The sequence below is a fragment of the Diabrotica undecimpunctata genome, unplaced genomic scaffold, assembly GCF_040954645.1.
Source record: "Diabrotica undecimpunctata isolate CICGRU unplaced genomic scaffold, icDiaUnde3 ctg00001806.1, whole genome shotgun sequence".
NCBI lineage: Eukaryota > Metazoa > Arthropoda > Insecta > Coleoptera > Chrysomelidae > Diabrotica > Diabrotica undecimpunctata.
In genome coordinates, this window is record NW_027312773.1 from 1 (window position 1) to 25,869 (window position 25,869).

The 25,869-nt window shown below is 35.4% G+C and overlaps 1 protein-coding gene across 1 annotated transcript; it reads left to right on the forward strand.

The window, feature by feature from the left end:
- Positions 1-2,566: 2,566 nt before the first annotated feature.
- LOC140431735 (lysosomal alpha-mannosidase-like) lies at positions 2,567-24,598 on the forward strand (the record flags this gene model as incomplete). Its single annotated transcript, XM_072519617.1, has 7 exons — positions 2,567-2,772; positions 8,096-8,229; positions 8,293-8,426; positions 12,434-12,656; positions 14,833-15,047; positions 21,951-22,150; positions 24,396-24,598. Coding segments are annotated over 7 exons (1,315 nt in total), but the record flags the coding sequence as incomplete, so codon positions are not given.
- Positions 24,599-25,869: the final 1,271 nt, after the last annotated feature.

The window sequence follows — 25,869 nt, forward strand, 5'->3', positions numbered from 1 at the left end:
CGCGCTATCTCAGAGTGTTAGAAAAGACTATAAGAGATGCTGAGTTACACAATAGGGGAACAATCTTTAATAAATCAACGCAGATTATGGCTTACGCTGACGATCTGGATTTGATCGCACGTACTACACGAGGACTTAAAGAGATGACTTCCACCTTCTTGACAGCCGCACAAAATATGGGCCTTAAAATAAACGAGGAAAAAACCAAAATGTTAGCATCTATTCCAAATAACAGAGATAGAGCTAGAAACGCCGAAGAAAACTTCAGTATAGACCAATATAATTTTGAGGTAGTAAATAAGTTTACATATTTGGGTTCTCTCATAACAAACGATAATGACACATCTGAAGAAGTAAAACGGAGGGTACTGCTAGCAAACAAATGTTATTTTGGACTAAGCAAGCAGCTAAAAAATAGAAATTTAAGCCAGAAAACCAAACTAATAATATATAGAACACTCATCCTACCAGTGCTGACATATGGGTCAGAAACATGGACCATCTCCAAAACAGACGCAAATCTTCTGCTCGTCTTCGAAAGGAAGATACTAAGAAGAATAATGGGCGCATTCTGTGAGAATGGTATTTGGAGAAGGCGATATAATTTCGAATTGTACGAGAAGTATAAAAAAATAGTAAATGGTAGAGATGTAATATCCCTCATAAAAATAGGTAGGCTTAGATGGGCTGGACATGTGTCAAGAGCAAATGAAAATTACCCACCCAGACGAACTCGATTATCGGTCCCAGTGGGAAATAGGAGTAGAGTCAGACCACGACTGAGATGGAGGGACGGTGTGGACGAGGACGCAAGGAAAATCGGCGCGGCAAATTGGCAACGGTTGGCGATGAACAGAAACGACTGGCGAAATAGACTGGGGAAGGTCAAGGCTCAACTATAGCTGTAGCACCACTGATGATGATCATGATGAGTATTATTTCCCAAAAACTTATTAAGATCATTTAATTTGTTAAATATGTCACAGAGGTATGCTAATTTTATTATAAACTCTGAATTAATAAAGTTTTGCGCATCATTATGAGGTTCTGTATATAGATACGTGTAAAATTCATTTCTTAATTCGTATACACGTGCGAGTACGTTGCCTTTGAACAGCCGAGAGTTGCAATAATAAATTAAAGAGGTGTGCTCGGCCTCCATTTCTTCCTAAAGTTTATGGAAAAGTCTTGATTTCACGGGTCGTGATTTAATGTAATTCACCACTTTAATAATGCTATCCATCATAACACTTAATTCAAGTGTAACGTTCTTTGCTGCTAAGGCCTCTCTATGTATGACACAATGTGTAAATTTTACACTTGGAGCCTTGGTTTTGATGAGAGTTTGTAGTCCTCCATACTGTCCAGACATCGCTCGGGCACTATCCGTACTTACGCCTACACAGTTATCCCAAATAATAGTATTTTCAGTTATATATGAATTTAAACTCTCGAATAAATCAGTAGCTTTAAAACTTTCAAATACATTTCTGCAAAATAACAAATCCTCACATGTGTTTGTTTATTGTATATACAGTACAAAACATCAACTGAGCATCATAATTACTATCAGTCGCCTCTTCCAGTTAAATGGCAAATAAACCTGAAAGTTTTCCTACAATTTGCTCATTAATATCTTTTGCCATGTCGTTAACACGGCGACTAACCGTATTGTTTGAAAGATGTACATTTTTTATTTATTTAGCTGCCGATTCTCCAATCATCACTGTTACCATGTCTGCTACAGGTAAAATCAGGTCTTCAGCGATCCTATGTGGTTTTTTACATTCGGCAACATGGTAAGCTACCATGTAAGAGGCGAGAAATGCTTTGCTAGAATTTGATGCTCTTGAAACCAAAGAATGACTGTGAGAAATGCCGTTTTAGTTTATTAGGAACCATACTTTCAGCCGCCAATACTTTGTGACAAACAATACACTCTGGAAGTTCTACATTTCCTTTAGTAACGTAGTTAAATCCAAAATCCAAATATTGGCCGTCATATTTCTTCTTTTTACTTAAATTAACATTACTGCTCTCGCCTGATTCTTCAGTTCTTTTTCTATTCTTTTGAGTATAAGTATCCATTGTTGATAGCAAAAAACTTCGCGAACGTAATAAAACACAAGGTTGACTAAATCACATAACACGCGCGACAGTAGGGAACACGGGGTAGGGAAGCCGACCGGAAAAACAGAATGCGCCAGTCGCTCACTCGACTCCAGTGTTGCCAATGTCCGGATAAGTCTCCGATTTTCGGATAATTTCGTGGTCCATCGGATTGAAAATTTTTTTCAATAATTTAGGATAATTCAGGGTCTATCGACTTGATGTTATATGTTGTATTTGATTGATTTATTAATACATATATTCTATACTCATTTAAAATCAAATAAATATATTTGCTGTATTAAAGGCCCGCGCTGACACGCGACGCCCCCGGGACAACGCAGTTACGCCCCAGGGCATCGCGACGCATAGTTTGGGAAGCCCTGGACTAGACGATTACGAGTAGAATGGTAATAGTTTGATCACCTATTTTCAAATTGACAATTCTTTTTTTTAGGTTACTCAACGATACTTTAGGTGAATGTGGACGTCCCAAAGTCGGATGGCAAATAGATCCGTTTGGTCACAGCAGAGAGCAAGCCTCATTATTCAAACAAATGGGATACGATGCCATATTCTTCACACGTCTAAGCCAAGATGATAGATTGGCTAGAAAACAGACACAAGATTTGGAGTTCCTGTGGACGAGCAACGATAATTTCGGTAATAGTTTTTTTTTGTATATAATATCATAAGAGAGAATATTTTGAGGGCAATATTTTCGACTGGTATGAAAGTTTGTTGCCTGTGAATTTTCGCGAATTAAATTTTGACAGCTTAACCCTTAAACGGGCAAGGAAAGAAATTGAACAAAATAAATAGATTTCAATGTATGTTTGGTATCATTATCATCATTGGTGCTACAGCCCTATAAAAGAGCCTCGACCTTCTCAAGTCTATTACGCCAGTGAGTTCTATCCATTGCCAACTGTTGCCAGTTTGCTGCGCCTATTTGTCTACCATCCTCATCTACACCATCCCTCCATCTGAGTTTTGGCCTACCCCTACTTCTACTTTTCACAGATTGTGACATAAGGATTCTTCTAGAGGGTTGTTCTGCTGTGATCTTGCCATCTTAGTCTTCCTATTTTTATAAGGGATACTACGTCTTTATCACCAAATATATGTTTATATCTGTGATATATCTCGTAGTTGTACCTCCTTCTCCAAACACCATTTTCACAGATGCCACCGAATATTCTTCTCAGGATCCTTCGTTCAACTATAAGCAGGAGATTTTCATCTGCCTTGGAAATGGTCCATGTCTCCGACCCATATGTCAACACTGGTTGTATAAGGGTTTTGTATATGGTTATTTTTGTTTTTTGGCTTAAGTTTCTGCTTCTCATATGTCTACTCAGTCCAAAATAGCATTTGTTTGCTAGAATTATTCTTCGCTTGATTTCTTCCGTCATGACGTTCTCATTGGTGATCAGGGAGCTTAAGTATGTGAATTTGTCAACCACTTCAAAGGTAGAGTTATCAACCGTGAATTGGTGGCCGTTGTTTCTGGCTCCATTGTCTTAGTTTTCTCCCCATTTACTTCCAGGCCCATATTTTTTGAGGCGTTTGACAAGGTGGTATACATTTCTTCTAGCTTGCGTGTTTTGCGTTCAACTAGGTCAACATCATCTGCATATGCCAAAATTCAAATGCCTGTGATTGTTCACCCTGTATTTCGACTTTCCAACAACTTTATGCATTGTAGCCTTATCCAATCTTATTAGTTTATTGGGGATGTGGAATTCATCCATGGCTTCATACAATTTATTTCTTAGGACACTATCATAGGCAGATTTAAAATCTACGAAAGGATGGTCTCTGTCGATATTGAATTCATTGGTTTTTTCCAGTATTTGCCTTAGCACAAAGATCTGGTCTGTTGTTGATCAACCAGGCCTAAAACCACTTTGATATTCGCCAAGAAACTCCTCTGAATATGCACTCAGGCGACCATATAAAATACTCGAAAATATTTTGTATACTAAATTAAGGAGGGTTATTCCCATATACTTTCTACATTCTAATTGATCGCCCTTTTTGTGTAGCGGGCAAACGATCCCAATATACCACTCTTCTGGGATTTGTTCCTCATTCCAGGCTCTCAGTATGATTTTATATATATGATTAGTCAAAGTAGCACCTCCACATTTAATAAGTTCCGCGGGTATACCATCACTTCCTGGAGATTTATTATTTTTAAGGTGTTTTATTGCATCCCGAACTTTCTGAATATGATGGAGGCTCCAATGGTGTATTGTTGCTTGCTCCTGGGGATGTTTGATTTGGATCTTCCACTTCGATAGTAAGTAGTTCTTTATAGTGTTCCACCCACCTTTTCAATACTTCTTCTTTTGTATTGAGTATATGCCCCTCCTTATCCTTACATAGTCCGATCCTTGGATTAAATTCTTTTCTTGCTTTATTTAGATTTTTAGAGAATTTTCTTGTTTGATTTTCCTTTTTTAATGCCTCAAGTTCTTCCAATATTCTATTTTCATAAGTTCACTTTTTTCTCCGAAGGATGTACTTCTCTTCTCTTCTGAGATCTTTATATGTTTGTTATTTTTCTCTGGTTCTTGTTTGCTGCATCAGTTTATATGCATTATTCTTTCTCCTTGTAATGTCCTCGCACTCAGTATCGAACAACTCATTGCGTAGTGGTGGTCTTTGCGGCCCAAGAATGTTATTTGCAGCGTCTTTAATGTAATTTTTATACATTTCCCATTGTTCACTAATTGTTAGATTCTCTTTAGTTATGTATTTAGTTTCGGTATAGTTTTGAAACCTTTCTACCGTTTGCGGGTTTTTGAGGAGTTCATTATTAAGGCGCCTTGTATTTTTGGTACTTCTCTCCTTCTTCGCATTTGAGATTCTAGCCCGAATTCTTGTGCCAACTAAAAAATGATCTGAATCAATATTGGCGCTTCGATAGGTGCGGACATTCATAAGGTTGGAGAAGTGTCTAGCATCTATGATCACATGATCAATTTGGTTGTTCGTTAATTCATCAGGCGAGGTCCAAGTCCCCATATGTATTTTTTTTGTGTAAAAAACATGTGCTTCCTACGATCATGTTCTTTGAGGCTGCGAAGGTGACTGCTCGGTGGCCATTCGAATTAGTATTATTATGGAGATTATATTTACCAATGTGCCGTAGATATATTTCTTCTCTTCCGATTTTTAATGTCATTTCTGGGACAATTGTCATATATTCTTTCTAATTCATCACAGAAATTGTCTTTTTATTCGTCTTCCTTGTCCTCGGTTGGGGCATGTACAATGTACATTAATAAGGCTAATATTAAAAAACTTGCCCCTGATCCTTAAGCAGCTCATTCGCGGATTTATCGGCTTAAAATCTATAACCAAGAGCTTGACTTTATTATTAACTATAAAGGCTGTCCCAAATTTATGTCTGGTTCTATGGCAACTATAGTATATATTGTAGTTTGCTTTTTGGATTATGTCACACAGTTTGCGGATGTTTCCAGGTTCGTTAAGTGTGCGAACGTTCCAGGTAAATACATTAAGATCATTATTTCCATTACTCAGATCCTTATTTCGTTGCATAGATCGTCGTCGAGATTTCCGTCCGGCATTTTTGACTTTCGATTTCAAAAATTTCGACTTTCAAAAAAAGTACTTGAATAACTTTGTGCGGAATGTAGGCCTCTTCCTAGTTTACTTATTTAACTTTTGGTATTCTTCTTCTTCTGGTTCCTATCCGTTTCGGATGTTGGAAATCATATTGGCAATCATGACCTTGCTCGCTGCGGCTCGAAACAACTCCGTTGAGGTTTTCTTAAACCATGTTCTTAAATTCCGCAACCATGATATTCTCCTTCTACCGGGTCCTCGCTTACCTTTGACTTTACCTTGCAATATAGACTGCAGCAGGGAGTAACGGTGCTGATTTCTCATAACGTGTCTCAGATATTGCAATTTTATGCGTTTGATCGTAAACACAATCTCTGGTTCCTTTTTCATTTTTTCTAGAACTTCCTTGTTCGTGATCCTTGCTGTCCATGATATTCTCAGCATTCTTCTATAAAGCCACATCTCAAATGCTTCAAGTTTTTTAATAGTGGTGTCTGTAAGCGTCCATGCCTCCGCCCCGTACAACAACACAGAGAAAACATAGCATCTCAAATGTATCATTTTTGTATCTAGGGATATGTTGTGACTTTTGAAGATGGCGCTCATTTTGTTAAAGACCGTTCTTGCCTTTCCTATGCGGCACTTTATTTCCTGTATATTGCTCCACTGTTCGTTTATAATAGTTCCCAGGTAGCAATACTGTTTTACTCGCTCTATCTGCGTCCCATTAATGTATAGATGAGCCCCATTTATATTCTCCTTGCTGATAATCATTTGTTTGGTTTTGTGGGTATTAATGTTTAGTCCGTACTGTTGACTGTACGCGTTTATTCTGTCCATTAGCCTCTGAAGTCCCTCTAAACTATCTGCTATCACCATGGTGTCGTCGGCATATCTAATATTGTTTACTCTTTCACCATTTAGAAGGATGCCTTCGTCTATTCCGTAAAGAGCCTCGTTAAAAATTTTCTCTGAGTACATATTAAATAACAACGGCGATAGAATACATCCCTGTCTAACTCCGCGTAGTATTTTTATGTGATCTGTTTCTTCTCCGTTAATTTTCATGTATGCGGTCTGATTCCAGTATAGTTCTGAAATTATTCTGAGGTTTTTGTCATCCAGGTCTGCTTCTTTTAAAATGTTTATCATCTTTTGATGTTGAACTCTGTCAAATGCCTTTTCATAGTCGATCAAGCACGCGTATACGTCGCAGTTAACGTTCCTGCATCTTTGAATCAGTACCTGTACTCCGAAAAGTGCCTCTCTGGTACCCACTGCGTTAATGAAGCCGAACTGTCTGTCCGATATTTGTTCCTCGCACTTCTTATAAATTCTTCCATGGATGACTCTAAGAAACAGTTTCAACATGTGGCTCATTAGGCTGATTGTTCGATATTCTTCGCACTTTTTAGCCCCCTGTTTTTTAGGTATCGCTATGAATTCTGATTCTAACCGTTTATCAGGGATGATTCCTGTATTGTATATTTTATTGAAGACAGCCGTGATCCAATTTATTCCTTCTTCCTCCAAGAGTTTTAAAAATTCAGCTTCGATATTATCAGGCCCTACAGCTTTCCTGCTTTTCATCCGTTTTATTGCTTCTTCTACCTCGGATTTAAGTATGTCCGGGCCCGTCATCCTCTCTGAAAATGGATGCCTATAATCCGTTTTTTGATCTTGAAAAAGTGTCTCCAAATATATTCTCCATTTGTCTTTCATCTCTTGGGTGTTAATGATTAATTTTCCATTGGTGTCTATGAGTTTCATTTGTGTTCTCTTTTTAAAAGTACCCGTTATTTCTTTTACCGTTTTGTGTACATTAAAATTGTCATGCTTGGCTTGTAGTCTTTCTATTTCTTTACATTTCTCTACAGCTTCTTTTTCTTTAGCTTCTCTTATTTTTCTTCTGATGTAAGCCTGCATTTTTTTATATTCATCTTTATTTCCTTTTGGTATAGTAGGGCATATTTCCCAAAAAACTGGTTTTCAAAGTTTTCTTCACAGGTTACGCCCCCTAGAAGTTAACCCAGAAACTTAAAAGTTATTTCCAGCGATTTCTCTTGGTCACTTTTACAAAGGAATTTTTCCTCCTAAAGTTATAACATGAATAGTTTCTGATATATAGCCGAGGGCTTATTGGACCACCCGGTACATCTACGTTAAAAACTTTAATGTTTATGAAAAGCTTATAAAAATGTGTTGGTTGAAAGCTACCGCAGTTATTAGATCTATTGAAAAATCTGTAGACCTAGTAACCCCGATTGGCTGTTTGTTCAAAAAATTGTTTAATATTTTTTAACCTGTATGTAATTATTCCTGTTAATCCATTAGTTGTAATTCCCGGTAGCGATATTTTGGACATGTAGAATAAATATATTTTTAGAGGAGAGCAATATATTTACCAGTATTATGGACAGCTATTATGCACCAAGTGATTTCTGCTGGGATTATCTTCAATGCAACTCAGACGCCATCAACGACGATCCCGACAGTTTTGACTTTAACTTAGATAAAAAGGTAAGATATAATACTTTTTCTAAAGAAACTTACTTATATTTAAAACCACTTATTTTCTTTCAGGTTGAAGAGTTTGCTGCTCATATTGCCAACTACTCTTCGTATTTTAGAACCAAAAATATTCTGTATGCCATGGGTGGCGATTTCCAGTATCAAGCAGCTGAAATTAACTATTTAAATATTGACAAGCTAATAAAGTAAGAAACACTTTAAATTCATACTATTTTATAACATTCCAAAATTATTTTCTAGTGTTTCTACTTGAAAAGATTTGCATCACTTTAAATAAACAAAAATATCGGGAGATTTAAGGTAGCGTTAGAATGAAAATAGAAACTTTTTTTCATAGATTTAGAAATAAATCTGACCTAAAGTCATTTATATATTATTTTATATTGAAAAAATCATCTAAAGAAGTCGGTTAAAAAATAAATATTTCAAAAACTTAGTTTATGACACATCTAGTGACTAATGCTTAATATCACTTAATTAGCTCGAAACAGACGTGGAAGATTAAGTGAATAGAGCAAACGGAGATGCAGGCTGCCTGAATAAAACAATATGGAGAAATAAAAACATCGGGAAAGAAAGGAAAGGCAGAATTTACAAAACAGTCATCAGACCAATGATGACATGCGCGGCAGAAACACGACCTGACTCAGAGAGGACAAAAAGAATGTTAGAAATCAGGGCCGCCGCTAAGGTATTGGCCGCCCGTGTGCAACTTAATATTTGCCGCCCCCCTTCCAACACTTTAGACATACATACTATTATTTAAAGAAATGTGGAGAAGATGGATAATGTAACAATAATAATTTGTAAATAGATAAATACCTACTTGAACATTTAGACTAATCTCTATGATCCAACGTCCATATATTATCCTAATGTCCTAATATTGTATTATCCTAATATCCTATCCTAATATCCTAATTTAAACGTCCATTATCCTAATTTAATAACCATGATCCAACGTCCAGAATATGTATATTCTAATATCCTAATTTAAACGTCCATTTAATTAAAATAAACCGTGAATAGAAACATAAACACATAAAAAAACTAAAAAACGCACTTTCGGGCTTTCGTCTCGAAAAACTTTTTGACAATATCTTTAATGTCCAATGTCGCACACACTTCATATTCTATAGATAACATTGCAGAAAGCAGAAACACATCTTACTACAATTGTTATTTGTTCTACATGCGCCCCAATGTTTTTTCTCCATTTCATATAATTTTTGAAGAGCAGAGTCAACTGTTAATCCTTTTCTTAATGTTGTAGATAGTTTAAACAGTTTTTGAGAATATTTTATATGAGTTGCACCGGATTCATGTCTTTTTAAAACAATAGCTAAATGTTGCCAGTCACTTACCCCATTAATTCCACTAAGTAATTGTCGGCTGCTTTCATCACAACAAAACAGTTTACAAGGTGCACAAAAAACACTATTTAGTGATAATGAGTAAAGTAACCACGGGCGATGAATTTGGTCTTGATTAGGTAATGTGCGATAATAATAAGTTTCTGAAAATTTCCTATTATTTGTATTTCTGGGGAAGTTAATTTTTGTAATTTGCCGAGGAAAATTTTCAACAACAAATTGAACTTCACTTGGATTCATATTTTCAGGCCATTTTCCGGGATCATCTGAAACCAAGTATACGCTGGAGCTTCCTACACTGCAATCCAGATTAACTGGAACGTTAGTTGTTCTTAAATCCGTAAAATAGTTTCGAAACACAATTCAGATTTCTGCCTTAATCTGAGCCTTCTAAAAATTGCAAGGCATAGCAGACGTTGATAAAGATGTTAATAGAGACATAGAGAATCTAAAATTTGCATTCCACGACATGTCTCCTCAACTAAGCAGAAATCTTTAGCGAATTGGTTTCTTGTACTCATACAGAGTAGATCCGAATAAAATGAAAAAGACAGTCAAGATCTGATTTCACGTACAAAGCGTCTATGTATCTGTTTATACGTATTTCGCTTTAATAAAGCTCATCAGAACAGCTATTCATAGGCGTTCTCAACGTGAAAAATAAATCTTTCCTGTCTTTAAGAAGCAACAATAAAATGGCTTCGAAACGGACGCAATAGCGACATCTGATATTAAATCCGTAAAATAGTTTCGAAACACAATTCAGATTTCTGCCTTAATATGAGCCTTCTAAAAATTGCAAGGCATAGCAGATGTTGATAAAGATGTTAATAGATGTTTTTCATTTTATTCGGAACTACTCTGTATGAGTACAAGAAACCAATTCGCTAAAGATTTCTGCTTAGTTGAGCAGACATGTCGTGGAATGCAAATTTTAGATTCCCCATGTCTCTATTAACATCTTTATCAACGTCTGCTATGCCTTGCAATTTTTAGAAGGCTCAGATTAAGGCAGAAATCTGAATTGTGTTTCGAAACTATTTTACGGATTTAATATCAGATGTCGCTATTGCGTCCGTTTCGAAGCTATTTTATTGTTGCTTCTTAAAGACAGGAAAGATTTATTTTTCACGTTGAGAATGCGTATGAATAGCTGTTCTGATGAGCTTTATTAAAGCGAAATACGTATAAACAGATACATAGACGCTTTGTACCTGAAATCAAATCTTTTTCATTCAATTAATTGTTCTGTTTTGGTTGGTGGTTTCAGGTTCAGGCATTTCAGCATCAGCACTCGCACTATCGCTATTATTGTCATCAAATCATCCGTCTCTATTCGCAGGAATATTCAATTGTTTGGTACTTTTTTCTATGATTTGGACTTCGCTTGAAGTTGAAGGTCCTAAATTTATATCCGAGTCTTCTTCTATATTTTCATGTATGTTTTTCATCAAAAATGATTCTAGTGCACCGCTAAGTTTTTTTTCTCCTTAGTTTTTGCCTCTTTTGTTTTTCTATATTAAAAACCTGAAAGTCGTTTTCTTTTTCTTTCGGACATTTTGAAATTATCACTTAAGAACGAAGCCGGACGAATTTAACAAAATAAATCCAAAAACACTGTAGATAAGTTGTCCAAATAATGTTTCTCCAAATAATATGTAGCCGTAACGCGTATACGAATAAAATTGCTCTGATCTCGACGTTACTTCGACATACAGTACCTACTGTGCAAAAGAAACGGGTACACTACTATATTTTACGAACAAAATCTTTTATCAAGAGGGTGTCTAAATTCATCGAATTCTCAATTAAGACTGAACATAAGACATAATAACCCATTTATAAACATAGCCATAGGAACAATATTATAACAGAAACTTTACAACCACTTGTCTAAATTCTTGTAAAGTATCTACGTCTGAAATGTCAAATAACTGAAGTCCGAAAGCCGCCAGCCGCTTTGAATTAAAAAGTATTTCCGAAACTGTTTTATGACTGTACCTGCAAAAGGGCGGCAGTTCATACAATAAATAATATTTTCTGATATTTTTTTTAGATTAGGATGAAAAAAAGAAGTATACATGATAAATGAAACGCATTTAAGTATTATCACGTACTGAATAATTATTATTGTTTGGAATATTAGAGTTCACAGAATTATCTGAATCATTACTATTTAATTATTTTCGTTTTAAAAAACTATTATCATCAGTGGACTGCTTTTGGCCGCCCCTATTGTTGGCTGCCCGTGTGCGATGCACACTTGGCACACATGGTAGCGGTGGCCCTGTTAGAAATAGACGCGCTATCTCAGAGTACAAATTGATAATAAAATACTATAGACAGAGCTAGAAGTACAGATATACGATCTAGATGCATGGTGGAGAATATCAAGGACTAGGTAAGAAATAGAAGAGTAGAATGGAAGGATCATATAAGCCAAATGACAACGAATAGAGTAGTCAAGGTATAGTATTGTAAACCTTTACTCCCGTGTCAATGACGATACAAAGATGTCAAAATACATCGAAATAAAAAAAGACCTTAGCTTCATAAGTTGTGATGCTTTCGACTATGGTCTTGTATCCGTTCTTAGGAATAAACTCTCGGTAAATTTTTTAAATAATCAAATATACACCAAACGGAAATTAAAAACTTTTTAGCCTTAATGATTTCAACGTAGTGAAAACGTCTAGAGGACAAATAAGTGTCTTCTTTTCTTCGTTTCACTGACTCTCTCGACTGTTTTATGGAATAACGTTAGAAAATAAAGTTTAACTTTTGTTTTCAAATGAATACATAATTCGTCTAAATTTCAGAGGTTTCCAAACGTATCCCGAATACAACAAATCGTACAACGTCTTTTATTCTACTCCTTCATGCTATGTAAAGGCAGTCAATCCAAGTAATGCTCACTTGGATGTTAAGGAAGACGGTGACTTCTTCCCATATAATGAAAACAGTCATATCTTCTGGTCTGGTTATTATACATCAAGGTCCACGCTAAAGAGATTTGAAAGAACTGGAAATAATATTTTACAGGTAATTAATAATAATTGCTACAATTTAACGATATTATGTAACCATGATTCCTTTATATATAAAACCTAGCGCTAAGAATAATACTATTACCAGAGCTAATATTAAACTCAACAGTTTTTCGCCTAACACGACTACACTGATTACTAACCAATGAATTACTGCCATTGGGAACACAGGACGGTTCATTTATACCGTCGATAGTGACGTGGTTTGGGTGAAGGTTGGCGTGGGTGTTAGCGTGGGGATTAGCACAGAGATTGGCACGGGGGTTGCGCGGCAATTTCTGACAGTACATTTTCGATAGTAGGATTTTGATTCGCGGGTGGAGTGGACGATATTTTCTTTATGAGAGGTGTCAATGTCGAAGGTAACCATATGCCGTCATATCTTTTATTGAGACAATTTGGTGGAGAAACACTTAGACGATGTACTGGTATGTTTTAAAGGAACTAACAGACAACTTGATACATGTTTAACGTATATTAATTCACTCCATAGTCATATTGAATTTATAATAGAAACAGAACACAATCAATCCATTAACTTTTTAGATTTAAAAATTATCAGACTTAAAAATAAACATGAGTTCTCCGTATTTCATAAACCTACCCATACTCACACGACTATACACAATTCATCATCCCATCCTAAACGACAAAAACTGGCAGCCCATCGTAGCATCTTACATAGATTAATAGAAATTCCGATGTCAAAATACAATTGTGAGATAGAATTAAATATCATCAATCAAATAGCAATATACATATCTAGGCACCAATTTATATAGCCAATGGGACCACTCAACAGAAATTAAACAGCGAATAATAAAAGCAAAAGCAGCATTCGTTAGAATGAGAACCATTTTCAACAGTCGAGACATATCATTAAAAACAAAATGCCGTCTATTGAAGTGCTACATATTCACAGTTCTGCTCTACGGAATGGAAGCATGGACACTGACTGTTGCATCTATGAATCGGCTCGAAGCTTTCGAAATGTGGTGTTATAGGCGCATCTTACGTATATCCTGAGTTGACAGAGTTACTAATGTGGAGGGGGTAGAATGGGGAAAGAATGTGAAATTCTCATGACCGTCAAAACTAAAAAGTTGGAATATCTAGGACATGTAATGAGAAATCAAGAACGTTACGGCATTCTCCAGCTGATTCTCCAAGGGAAAGTAAATGGTAAGAGAGGACCGGGAAGAAGATGCATTTCCTGGCTTCAAAATTTACGAAAGTGGTATAACACGACTACCACTGAACTGTTCCGCGCTGCAATAAATAAAGTAAAGATAGCCGTGATGATCGCCAACATCTGGAACGGATAGGCACTTTAAGAAGAAGAATCAAATAGCAGTAAACAATGGGTACAACGAACAAACAGTTAATAAAATTTTAAATCAAAAACTACACAAGAAAGCCCTGAAATTAGAAATTCCACCACCAGAGAAAAAACTCAGTACTTTCTGCTCGATTACAGATTACGATACAGACAAAATAACAACAAAAATAGCAAAACACATAAAAAGGAAAGAAAAAGCACCAGCTTTTGGAACAAACAACAACTTAGGCAAATGTATTAAAAACAACAAGAGCCAAAATAAAAAACGCTTACACAGTGGTCTATACAAACTTAAATGTGCGATTGCCCAAAAACTTACATCGGTCAAACTGGTAGAACGTTTAATAAACGTATACCAGAACATAAAAGGGCTTTCAATAATGGGAAAACACATTCTACATATGCACTTCACCTTCTAGATCATAATCATTCTTTTAATAACGAATTTCAAATTCTTAATATACGCGCTATCTCAGAGTGTTATTTTTATTAGAATCTATGAAAATTAAAAAAATTAAAAAGACAGACATAATTCTGAATGACCAACTTGAGACAAACAGTTCTCCCCTCCTTAACATATTTCGTTAAAGACTATAAATTGTAAGCACATCCAAAAATAGATCACTTGAGAAAGGCACTGTGCCGAAACAGCTGTGGTGATACAATATTTTAATAAATTTTGTGGAAGTTTTGAAAACAAAGTTTTCAGTATTTTATTGTTATAGATTTAAAAAATCTGTAAAAAAATAATAGTTGAATAACATTAACCATATTTACTGCCTTAGCTTATCTAACTACACGAAGTTGTTTTCTAATGCAATTTGAATTTTAGGCTGCCCAGCAAATCAATGCTTTTGGAAAAATGATGAACTTTATCGATGGAAATGAGGCCGAAGAAAATTTACGAAGTTTGAGGGAAGCGGTGGGTACCATGCAGCACCATGACGCAATTACCGGAACGGAGAAAGAACGAGTTGCCAAAGATTATGCCAGAATTTTAACTAGTGCTATTAGAGCGACCGAAGAAAATATTGGGGGAATTATAGGGTAACACAGTCTTATATTTATATTTTAATACTTTTTTTTAAATCAGTACATAGCTGATCTGAATCTCTTCACCCTTTCACAGGTAAGTCTGGTTAGTCTTCTTCTCCTCTTCTTCTATAAATGCAGTGATGCTTCGCATAGGGTGATTATCAATTCGGCGTTGATCATACCGTATCCATATTACCTGATGTTATCTAACGTTGGTATAATATTGTATTCTTATGCTATTCTTTTTCTAAGTCGATAAATTCGATTTATTTACGAAGTAAGAAAACGACACGGATACCACATGGGAGTGCATAAAATCACGATACTATGCTATGCCGATGATGCAGTACTAATTGCTGATAACGAAGATAACCTACAAGGGCAGCTCCACACCTTCAATATCACAGCAAACAAACTTAATATGAGAATATCGGTAGAAAAAATTAAATGTATAGTGATCAGTAAAGAGCCGCGTAAACGCAAACTAGAAATAGACGGCAAAATTGTCGAACAAGTAATGAAATTCAATTACCTAGGAGTAGAGATCACTAGTGACAGGGATATAAGAACAGAGACCACAATGTAAGCATCAAAAGTGGCAAGAGTAAGTGGAGTAAGTAGTCAACAACGACTGAAACAGAATAAGAGGCAGACATATAGGAGTAATCCTAGTCGCGCGAAGAAGAAGAAGAATTTCGTGATTTATAATATTTCCATGTTTTATGGATATGTGGATCAATCATCACAACTGTCAACCAAATTATACTAAGATACATTGAACGTATAACTAGAAGAACAGGAGGCATGGAACGTAGTTGGCAACAGACAATCCTCAATAGTTGTTACAGTTGTCTTTGTTGTCTTTTATAAATTGCAGACATCCATGGTGTTTCCCATTCTTTTTTATTTTCTCGCCATTTATGCACAACTTAAATAATTTTCTTATATTGTTCTGAAGCTATTTTCTTGTGGCATTTTAAATTAATGAATATTGATTATTCATTAATTTAACTCAACAATATTGGCAATATCATTTTAAAGTCGTCTACTTTAAAATGTATAATGTATGTCTGAATTGTCAATATAGATGAGTCAGATAAAATTAAATTATTAGAAGAATTTTTCACTAAGTAACAAAAACAAAATTTGTTTAATTTACTAATGTTTGTATTTTGAGAACGATTTCCGAAGTGGAAATTGAAACGTCAATAAATGTATTTTAACCTTTAATTGTGGCTTATTCCCATTTAAATAGTAATTAGTTTTCTTATGTTATGGTATAGTTCATCTGGTACCTGTTTAATTAGTTCAGTCAGTATCTTCTTCTTTTATTCGTCGGATCTTATCGTCAGATTATGTTTTAACTAACGAAGATATACATCCATCGAAAATAATCGACGTAAGATGCCCCAACTTAGCAGATGTAGGTAGCGACCATAGCCTAGTATTAAGTAAAATAAGAATCATCCTGAAATACTTCCCACCCAAGACAGCGGCGCCAACACAAACAAAAATCAAAGTCGAAGGACTAAATACGGAATCCACGGAATACTTATACAGGCAAAGAATATCAGAGAAAATTGCTGGAAATGAAATATTAGAAAACGATACCATCGAGAAAAACTGGGAAAAACTTAAAAATAACATAATTAGCGCAGCAACAGAATCACTTAGAGAGAGGAAAGTAACGAACACTAACATATCAAAAAAGAAAGCACCATGGTTTAGAGAGGAAGTGAAGATAAAATGTGAAGAAAAGAAGAAAGCCTTTTTACAATAAGAACACAACCAACACAACAGGAATACAACCACTGTAAACGAATCGGAAATAAAACGAATACTTTAGTTAGACAAATAAAAAAGGAACACTGGTAAAGTTTCTCAAAACAAATGGAACACGACTTCTACGGAATACAAAAAGAAATATGGAGAATGATTAATCTTTCTTCTTAAAGTTCCATCTCCTATCGGAGGTTGGATATCATAACGGCTATGGTCACTTTGTTGGCTGCTGCCCTGAAAAGTTGTAGTGAACTACAGTTAAACCATTCTCTAAGGTTCCTCAGCCAGGAGATGCGTCTTCTTCCTATGCTTCTTCTTCTTTGGATCCTTCCTTGCATAATAATTCTCAGCAGCTCATATTTTTCTCCTCTGGTTATGTGACCCAAATACTCTAGTTTTCTTCTTTTTATGCTGTTCATAATTTCTAACTCTTTATTTAGACGTCGTAGTACCTCAGCATTGGTAATCCTTTGAACCCACTGAATTTCTAATATTCTTCTGTAACACCACATTTCGAACGCTTCTATTTTGCTTATGTGTTGTTTCTTCAATGTCCAAGCTTCCATTCCATATAGTAAGATAGAAAATATGTAACATCTTAGAGCCCTCAATCTGAGATGCAACTGAAGGTCTCTGTTGGTAAGCATTGTCTTCATTTTCACAAATCCTTGCCTTGCGATTTCAATTCGGACTTTAATTTCTCTGCTTTGGTCATTTTTGTCATCAACCCAGGTTCCCAGATATTTGTATGTCTCTACTTTTTCTATTTGGGTTTGCTCTACCTATCATTAATCTTTCATTTCCATGTTGCGTTTTTGAGACAACCATAAATTTAGTTTTTCTCTTATTTATTTTTAGTCCATATCTAATGCAATAATCGTTAATTCTATTTAACAATTCTTGTAGCGATTCCAGGGTGTCTGCCATTATAACGGTGTCATCAGCGAATCTTATGTTAGCTATCGCTATCGCTTCCTGGAATATGGCTTCACTGTACACGTTAAACAGTAATGGTGACAAAACACAGCGCTTTCTTACTCCTCTCTTTATATCTATATTTTCGGACTTTTGTTCTTCTACCTTTATGTTGGCCTGTTGATTCCAATACAGATTGATAATGATTCGTCTGTCTATATCTTTGTTTCTCAGTACTTCTATTAGTTTTTCATGTCGGACCCTGTCGAATGCCTTCTCGAAGTCGATGAAACAGGAATACATATCTAGGTTCATATCTAAGCATCCTTGAGAGAGGATATTAAAAGCAAACAATGCCTCTTTCGTTCCCAGTCCCTTGCGGAACCCAAACTGAGTATTCCATATCATCTTCTAGTTTTCTATATAATCTTCCATGAATCACCTTTAGAAATATTTTGAGGGTGTGGCTTATTAGTGATATTGTCCTATAGTCTGAACAATCTTTGGCATATACTGTTTTTGGTATTGCTACAAAGGTGGACACCAACCATTCCTGTGGGATTTTTCCAGTTTTGTATACTTCATTAAATAGGTCCAGAAGTACAGGTAGAGTTTCATCGTCTAGACATTTCAGTATTTCCGCAGGAATTTCGTCTGGACCTACAGTTTTTCCGTTTTTTGCGTTTCGTATTGCTTGTTCGATTTCCTCTATTATGATCTCTGGCCCCGTTTCGCTGTCGATTTCTTCCGGTTCTTGTCGATTATCCTCAAACAGATCTGTTATGTATGTATTCCATTTTTTGAATTTCTCTTTAATTTCTATAATGATTTTTCCATTTGCGTCTTTCAGAAGGGCATCTTTCTTTTTTCTCAGTGTATTTATCATTTCCTTTATTTTCTTATGCATGTTAAAGCTATCATACTGTTTAGAATATGCCTCTATTTCACTGCATTGATTAGCAAGACAGGGGGATTTGGCCTCTTTTATTTTCTTTCCTATCAATCTCTGTAGTTCCTTGTATTTTGCCTTACTCCTGCCTTTATGTTTCCTTCTTTCCTCCATTAAATCTAAGATTTCTGAAGTCATCCATCTCTGTTTTTTTCTTATTTTTGTCTGCAGTAGCTTTTCTCCTGCCTTTATTAAAGTTTCCTGTACCATGTTCCATTTGTCATTAACATATGTTGTTTTTATCACGTCTTGTTTGATTTTCTTTAAGTTATCATTTATTTCTTGTTTTAAGCTCTGACGTATAGGTTCTTCTTTTATCTTTGAGACATCAAACCGTGGTATATTTGTTTGTTTTTGGATCTTCTTCAATTGTATCTGCATTACGCCTACTAATGGATTATGGTCTAATTTATGTCAGCTCCGGGGTATGTTCTCAGAGACTTTATAGCGTTTTTATGTCTAGATTTTATTAAAATGTAGTCTATCTGGTTTCGAACAATGTTGTCTTCTGAATCCGCATGTGATTTCCAAGTATAAAGTCTTCTTTTAGGTTATTTAAAATTTGTATTTATTATTACCATCTCCTCGCTTTTTCAGAATTCGACAAGTCTGTCCCCTCTTTCATTTGTTTCTCCCAAGCCAAACGAATGATCAATAGAGAAAGAAAAAGAGATGAACGAACTAATAAAAACGAAACACATTTAGTAGGAAACATGGGTAGATTACTTTCGAACCCTATTTGCTAAAGGTGACGATAATAAACCGCCAAGACCAGAGGTGACGACAAACGAAGAAATAAATATTAAGGAGGAAGAGATAAAGGAAGCATTAAGGAAATTAAAAAATAGAAAATCACCTGGAGAGAACAGAATACCGAACGAACTCCTAAAGTACAGAGGACCAGATCGAACCAAACAACTACTAAAACTAATCCAAAAAATAATAGAATAAAACAGAATTCCTCAAGAATGGAGATCAAGCATCCTAATACCTCTCTTCAAAAAGGGAGACAAATCGGACCCCAAAAATTACAGAGGAATTAATTATTTAAACACTACAATAAAATTAACAACCAAAGTAATAGCAAATAAACTGAATAAAATTATAACACTAGCAGAATAACAACAAGGTTTTAGGTAGGGAAAATCATAAACCGACGCTATATTTATAATGAGACAAAGGCAAGAAAAATCATTAGAATACAACAAACGGGCATATCTATGTTTCGTGGACCTTAAGAAGGCATTTGACAGGGTCAAATTAAAAGACGTTATCCACTTACTGTACGCAAGAGAGATACCTCTAGGAATAATCAAAACGATCGAAAATATCTACCAAAACAACATCATAAAATTAAAAGTAGAAGAAGAACTAACAGACCCTATTAAAGCTGGCAATGGGATCAGACAGAGAGGTTCCCTGAGTCCTGTATTGTTCAGCCTGATTATGGATCAAATAATAAAAAAGTAAGAACTAAAAAAGGATACCGAATTGGAAAAAAACAACTTAAAATAATTTTAAATTAACGGGAAAGAAACGAAAGGCAGAATTTACAAAATAATCATCAGACCAATAATGACATACGCTGAAGAAACAAGACCTGACACAGAAAGGACAAAAATGATGTTAGAAACAGCAGAGATCAAAACGAAGGAAAATTGATGGTAAGACACTATGGGACAGATCTAGAAGTACAGATATACGAAGTAGATGCAAGGTGAAAAACATCAAGAACTGGGTAAGAAATAGAAGAGTAGAATGGAACGATCACATAAGCCGAATGACAACAAATAGAGTAGTAAAGACGACAAGAGACGGTTCCCCAATAGGAAGACGATCAGTAGGAAGACCACGAAAACGATGGAACAACTTACTGGTGGCAGATTGAAAAACAGAGTTTTCATGTCTGAACTTTGAGTTTGAACTCAGAGTCATGTCTATATAAAAAGAAGAAGAAGAAGTATCTTCTTCTTCTTTCAGTACCCTGTCGGATTATCGAACGTTGGCGATCATATTGGCAATACTAACTTTGTTTGTGGCGACTCTAAATAAATTAGCGGTGATCTCTTGATACCATTCTCGGATATTTCGGAGTCAGGATGTAGTCTTCTTCGCCCTAGGTCTCTCCTTTCGGCGATTTTACCCTGTATTATGAGGTGTCGAAGGTTATACCTCTCTGGATGTCTCATTACATGACCGAAATATTGTAACTTTCGAATTTTTATCGTTTTTGTTAGTTCTGTGCTCTTTTTCATTCGATGTAAAACTATTTCATTTCTTATTCGATCAACCCAATTTATCCGCAATACTCGTCGACAAATCCACAGCTCAAAGGCCTCCAATTTTTTCATTAATGCCTTTGTAAGGGTCCAGCTCTCCATACTCTCCATCCAGCAGTGTGGAGAATATGTAGCAGCGTATTAATCTGATTTTAAGGTTTAATGTAATATCTTTATTAATTAGAATTTTCTTTAATTAATAGAAGGCGGCTCTGGAATTTTCAATGCGTATTCTTATTTCTTTATTTATTTCCAAGTTATCGTTAATGTTTGCGCCCAAATAGGTAATATTGTGGACTCTTTCTACTAACTCTAATCCATATGCTCTGATGTTCGTTAGTTGTAACTCCGTTTTGCTGACAACCATAAGTTATGTCTTAGAAGTATTAAGTTTTAGCCCATATTCATCACATGCTTTGGTTACCCTGTTTATAAGTTGTTGCCGGTCTTCTTCATTGGAGGCTTGTTGACATTATTTCCGTTGATTTTAATGCCTTTATCTTCAACCAACGCTTCTTTGAAAATAAATTCGGAGTATATATTAAAAAAGTAGAGGCGATAGAATACATCCTTGCCTCACTCCACGTCGTATTTTCACTGCTTCCGTCGTATTGTGCCCAATTCGTATGTTTGCACATTGATGCCAATACAAATTTTTGATAACACGGTCATCAGTCATTATATCTTAGTTTATTTATACATATTTTTTATTTTTTTGTTTTTGGCGCCATCACTTTTTTTCGCTAATTTTTGTTGCCCAACATTCAGTGCATACAAGAAACTAAACATATTTTTGAGGCAACATGAGGCAACTATTTTCTTGTGAAGACCAAGCTCTGAATCTCAATCTCAAAAAATATTTTCAGAAGTTAGAAACATTTTTGTTTCTAATTCTAGTTATAATTCTATTTATACATAAAGACAAATACCTGTTCCTCTCAAGACTTTATATTCCTAACAGATTTACACAGATTTTTGTGTTTGTTTCAGGAAAATCCTTAAAAAAGAAGAAAATGCTACAGATATTAATCTACCTTTGTATACATGCTTATTAGCTAATATTAGTAATTGTGAACACACGATGAAAGATCGATCCATTATAGTGGTTTATAATCCTCTGCCGCGATTTGTATGGTACGATATTAGAGTACCTGTTCAAAATGCAAATTTTACACTAACAGGTTATTTAGGTAAGTAATGTATAGTTAAAATTATTAATACAGATGTGACAAAAATTGCATATTACATATATTCTTTCCATCTTCGTAATTTATCTTCAATGGTAGTCAAAATCTGGCCTTCAATGTCGACAAATAGGCCTGTATTGCATTGTTTTCTGCTGTTCTGTACCTAATTTTTTTGTGCATATGAAAATCGTCATGTTTGCGTTGTAGTGTTTCAATTTACGAAAATTTCTCCGTCAGCCATGCTTCTTTTATCTCCTTTAGTATAGTCTTATGCAACTTTTTGTATTCGTTGTTTTTTTTCGCTCTTCCATTATCTGCAATATTTTATTTGTCATCCATTTTTGCTTCTTTTCCCTTTTTGATCTTAGATATTTATGCGAAATTGTGGTAATAGATGTCTTCATTCATGTTCTTCTATGCCTCTAGTAGTGTCTTTCAACTAGCTTCGCAATTCTAATTAATCTCTGTTTTTACGTTTTTCTGGATGTCATTATCTTTTAGTAGCCTTATATCTATCTTGGGATTCATTTCCTTATGAATTATTTTGACTCGTGTGTTGATATTTGCAACCAATGGACTATGATCTGAGGAGACATCTGCTCCTGGATATGTTTTTGTTGAGGTGATAGAATTTCTAAACCTTTTGTTTGTGTTGATAAAATCAATTTGGTTTCTTATAATTTTTCCTGGGGTATGTACGGGTGTTTTCCATGTAAAAATCCTTCTTGGGTGTAATTTTAAAAATGTATTCATTACAACCATATCCATCTCTTCGCAGAATTGGATCAGTTTTTCTCCTCTTTCTTTTTTTATACCAAGACCATATGACCCCACGACATTCTCGACTCTACCTTGTCCTATTTTGGCATTGAAATCGCTCACGATAATAGTAAGTTCATGTTTTTTGGTCAGTTTTAGAGAGTCTTCTAGAGCCTGATAGAAATTTTCTATTTTTTCTTGAGTGGATTCTAATGTCTGTGCATCGACCTGAATGATGTTTATATTGGAGGTACTTGAGTTAATTTTCAATACCACAACTCTGTCTAATATGGGCGTAAATCCTATTACTGCTTTAGCTATTTTCCTTTTTACTATTACCGCTACGCCATTTATGTTTCATGCTGTTTTGCCTGCTTGATATATGTTTCGAATGTTCCACGTACCGATCTTATTATCTTTTGGGATATTACTGGCTGACCTGGGGATTCTTAGGGACTGAGGGCCGTCCTGGGGAAATCCTTACGGATCTTTAATGCGGTAGTCATCCCGTGGCTTTCTAAATTTTAATTTCGTTGGCTAATTTAGCTCTTCCGCCGTTGGAGTCAATCTCTTAGCTCCAGGGCAATGAAGTGCCCTACTACATGTCAGTTCTTTCACCCGTCATTACTTTTAATGGCAATTGTTCGGTTACTTCACAGTATCATAACCGCTTAAATCATAATTACCGCCTGTGATTATTCAGTATCAGACCGATAAAGAGATTTTTCTCTACCGCTCCGATCCTGTAATGACATAGCTGCTGCCCTAGGCCATGCTCTCAGTTAATCTGCGGGTGTTTATTTGGCAAAACCTTATTCACACCTGTCCCACACATCTGTAGGACGTTCCCTATCAGCCATTGGGACTCGCCGTATTAAGGTTGAGAACCACCCCCCTCCGGAGTGGGTTTTCCAAGAAAAACTGAAGACCCTTACTTAATTCAGAACCTCTCCTTTTTGGAAATTACACCGACATGGGAGTAGAACTATAGGAGACAAATAAATAATAGATCTAAAATTAAAGCTACGGAGATGATATACTGGAGACGTTGCTGCTGCCTTACTAAAAGGGATAAATTAATAATTCTAGATATTTTATATTAATTAGACCATTACAGCTAACCGGCTAAATTGGTTTGGTCATTTACTGCAAACACCGGATAGAGATGGTCAGGATGGCGAGATGGAAAGAGATATCGATAAAACAATGGCAATTTGAAGATTAACACAACAAGATTGTTTGAATAGAAGACGCTGAAGGTTAGGACACGTAAGGAGGAGCCAAAAAATGCAATTAACAGATCATCAGATCTGTACTACAAAAATAAAAAAGGAGAAGACTCTATTTTTAAAAATAAAAGAAACGTTTTAAAACAATATACTACTATAAGATCTGCCGTATTACAAGTCTTTCACAAACTAAAACTTAGTTGTTTCCGAAATAGTCGAGACATTCTATACTTAAAACTCATTTTGTGATATTTTTTTAGGTGAGGAAAAATTTGAAATTGTTAAGCATATGAAATATCCATTGGAATTAAACCAATCAAGCGAATATGAACTAGTTAGTCACCAGCAATTTCCACCGATGGGACTAAAAGTGTTTTATTTGGAAAAAACTAGCAATACGTCAGTGGCTTTAGAACCTACATACCTTTCAGGAAACAAAACTTCCTTCACTTTGCAAAAGGAGGTATGTATTTATTTATAATATACTGACTATGTTTAGAAACACTATTGATATTTACTTCTTACATACTTCCGATGGCCATACAACCCTTGGGTTGTATGGCTACGGTCACGCTTTGCGGTCCAGTAAAGCTTTTTCCAATGGTGCAGCTCTTGAAGATCTTAGCCAGATAAGAGGAGAAAAGAAACAAGCTAGATGTTAACTATCCATTTATTAGCGAATACGTTTCGTTTTGTATTTATAAAACAGCATCAGTCCATATCTGCAAGAGTAACGTTCTATTAGAAGAAAGAGAAAAGTTCTTTTAATTAAAAGATAATGCCAGAAACAGTAGTCTCTCATAATAATAATAATGAGTGAAAAAGCGATATTTATGTATAAAAGTGACTTATATGTTTAGCAATGCTTTGGTAAACACGGCTTCTCAGTTTTACAAAGAATTCTTCATAAAATCAAAAATTTACATAGTGTAGTCGTATTTGAAAAATTACAGTAACTTACTTAATCCATGTAACTATCCCAAAAACAAATGACAGTTTAGATGATAAAAAAAACCTGGCCAATAAACACAGGATGATCTCATTAATTGTTTAAACCCTAACTGATATGAAGAAAAAGAAATGGAACGGAAAAAGCACTACCAATTCACAAAACAAATTCCCAGAAAAAGCAGGACTGAAAAAAGCAGCAACACTTATTTCATCATCATTATCATAACTGGCTGGACAATCCGTTGTGGATCTTGGCCTGTTCACAAAGAATTCGCCACTCCTATCGATTCCTGGAAACTTTCCTCCATCTTCAGACCCTTAGAATCTGTAGGTCTTTTTCCGCATATGTGTCCAACCCATATGTCCAGGCATCAACAATGATTAACTGACTGACGCCAGAGGTGTGGTGGGGTGTGATATACCCCTGCGTCATATTCTGACATCTATGTAAGTGGGTATTGAAGAAATTATGAAAATAACAATGTTACTCGATAGAGTGATGTTATGTTATGTGAGCTATTGAACAATAGAGGGCGGTAAGATGTTGTTTTTGAGAGACATTCCATTTTTTTGCATGTGTGGGGTGTATTACACCCATCGACCAAAAAGACAGAAGAGGGAATGTGAAGGTAGTGGGGTCAAAAATATTGTTAGACGGAAAGTGCGATTTTGAGAGGCCACATTAAACAAGGAAAGAGAGTCTCTTTCCTTGTTTAAGAAATCAAATTTAGTTGGGTTATGTTATTGTTTGTCCCAACTGTCACATGAAGTCTTATTTATATT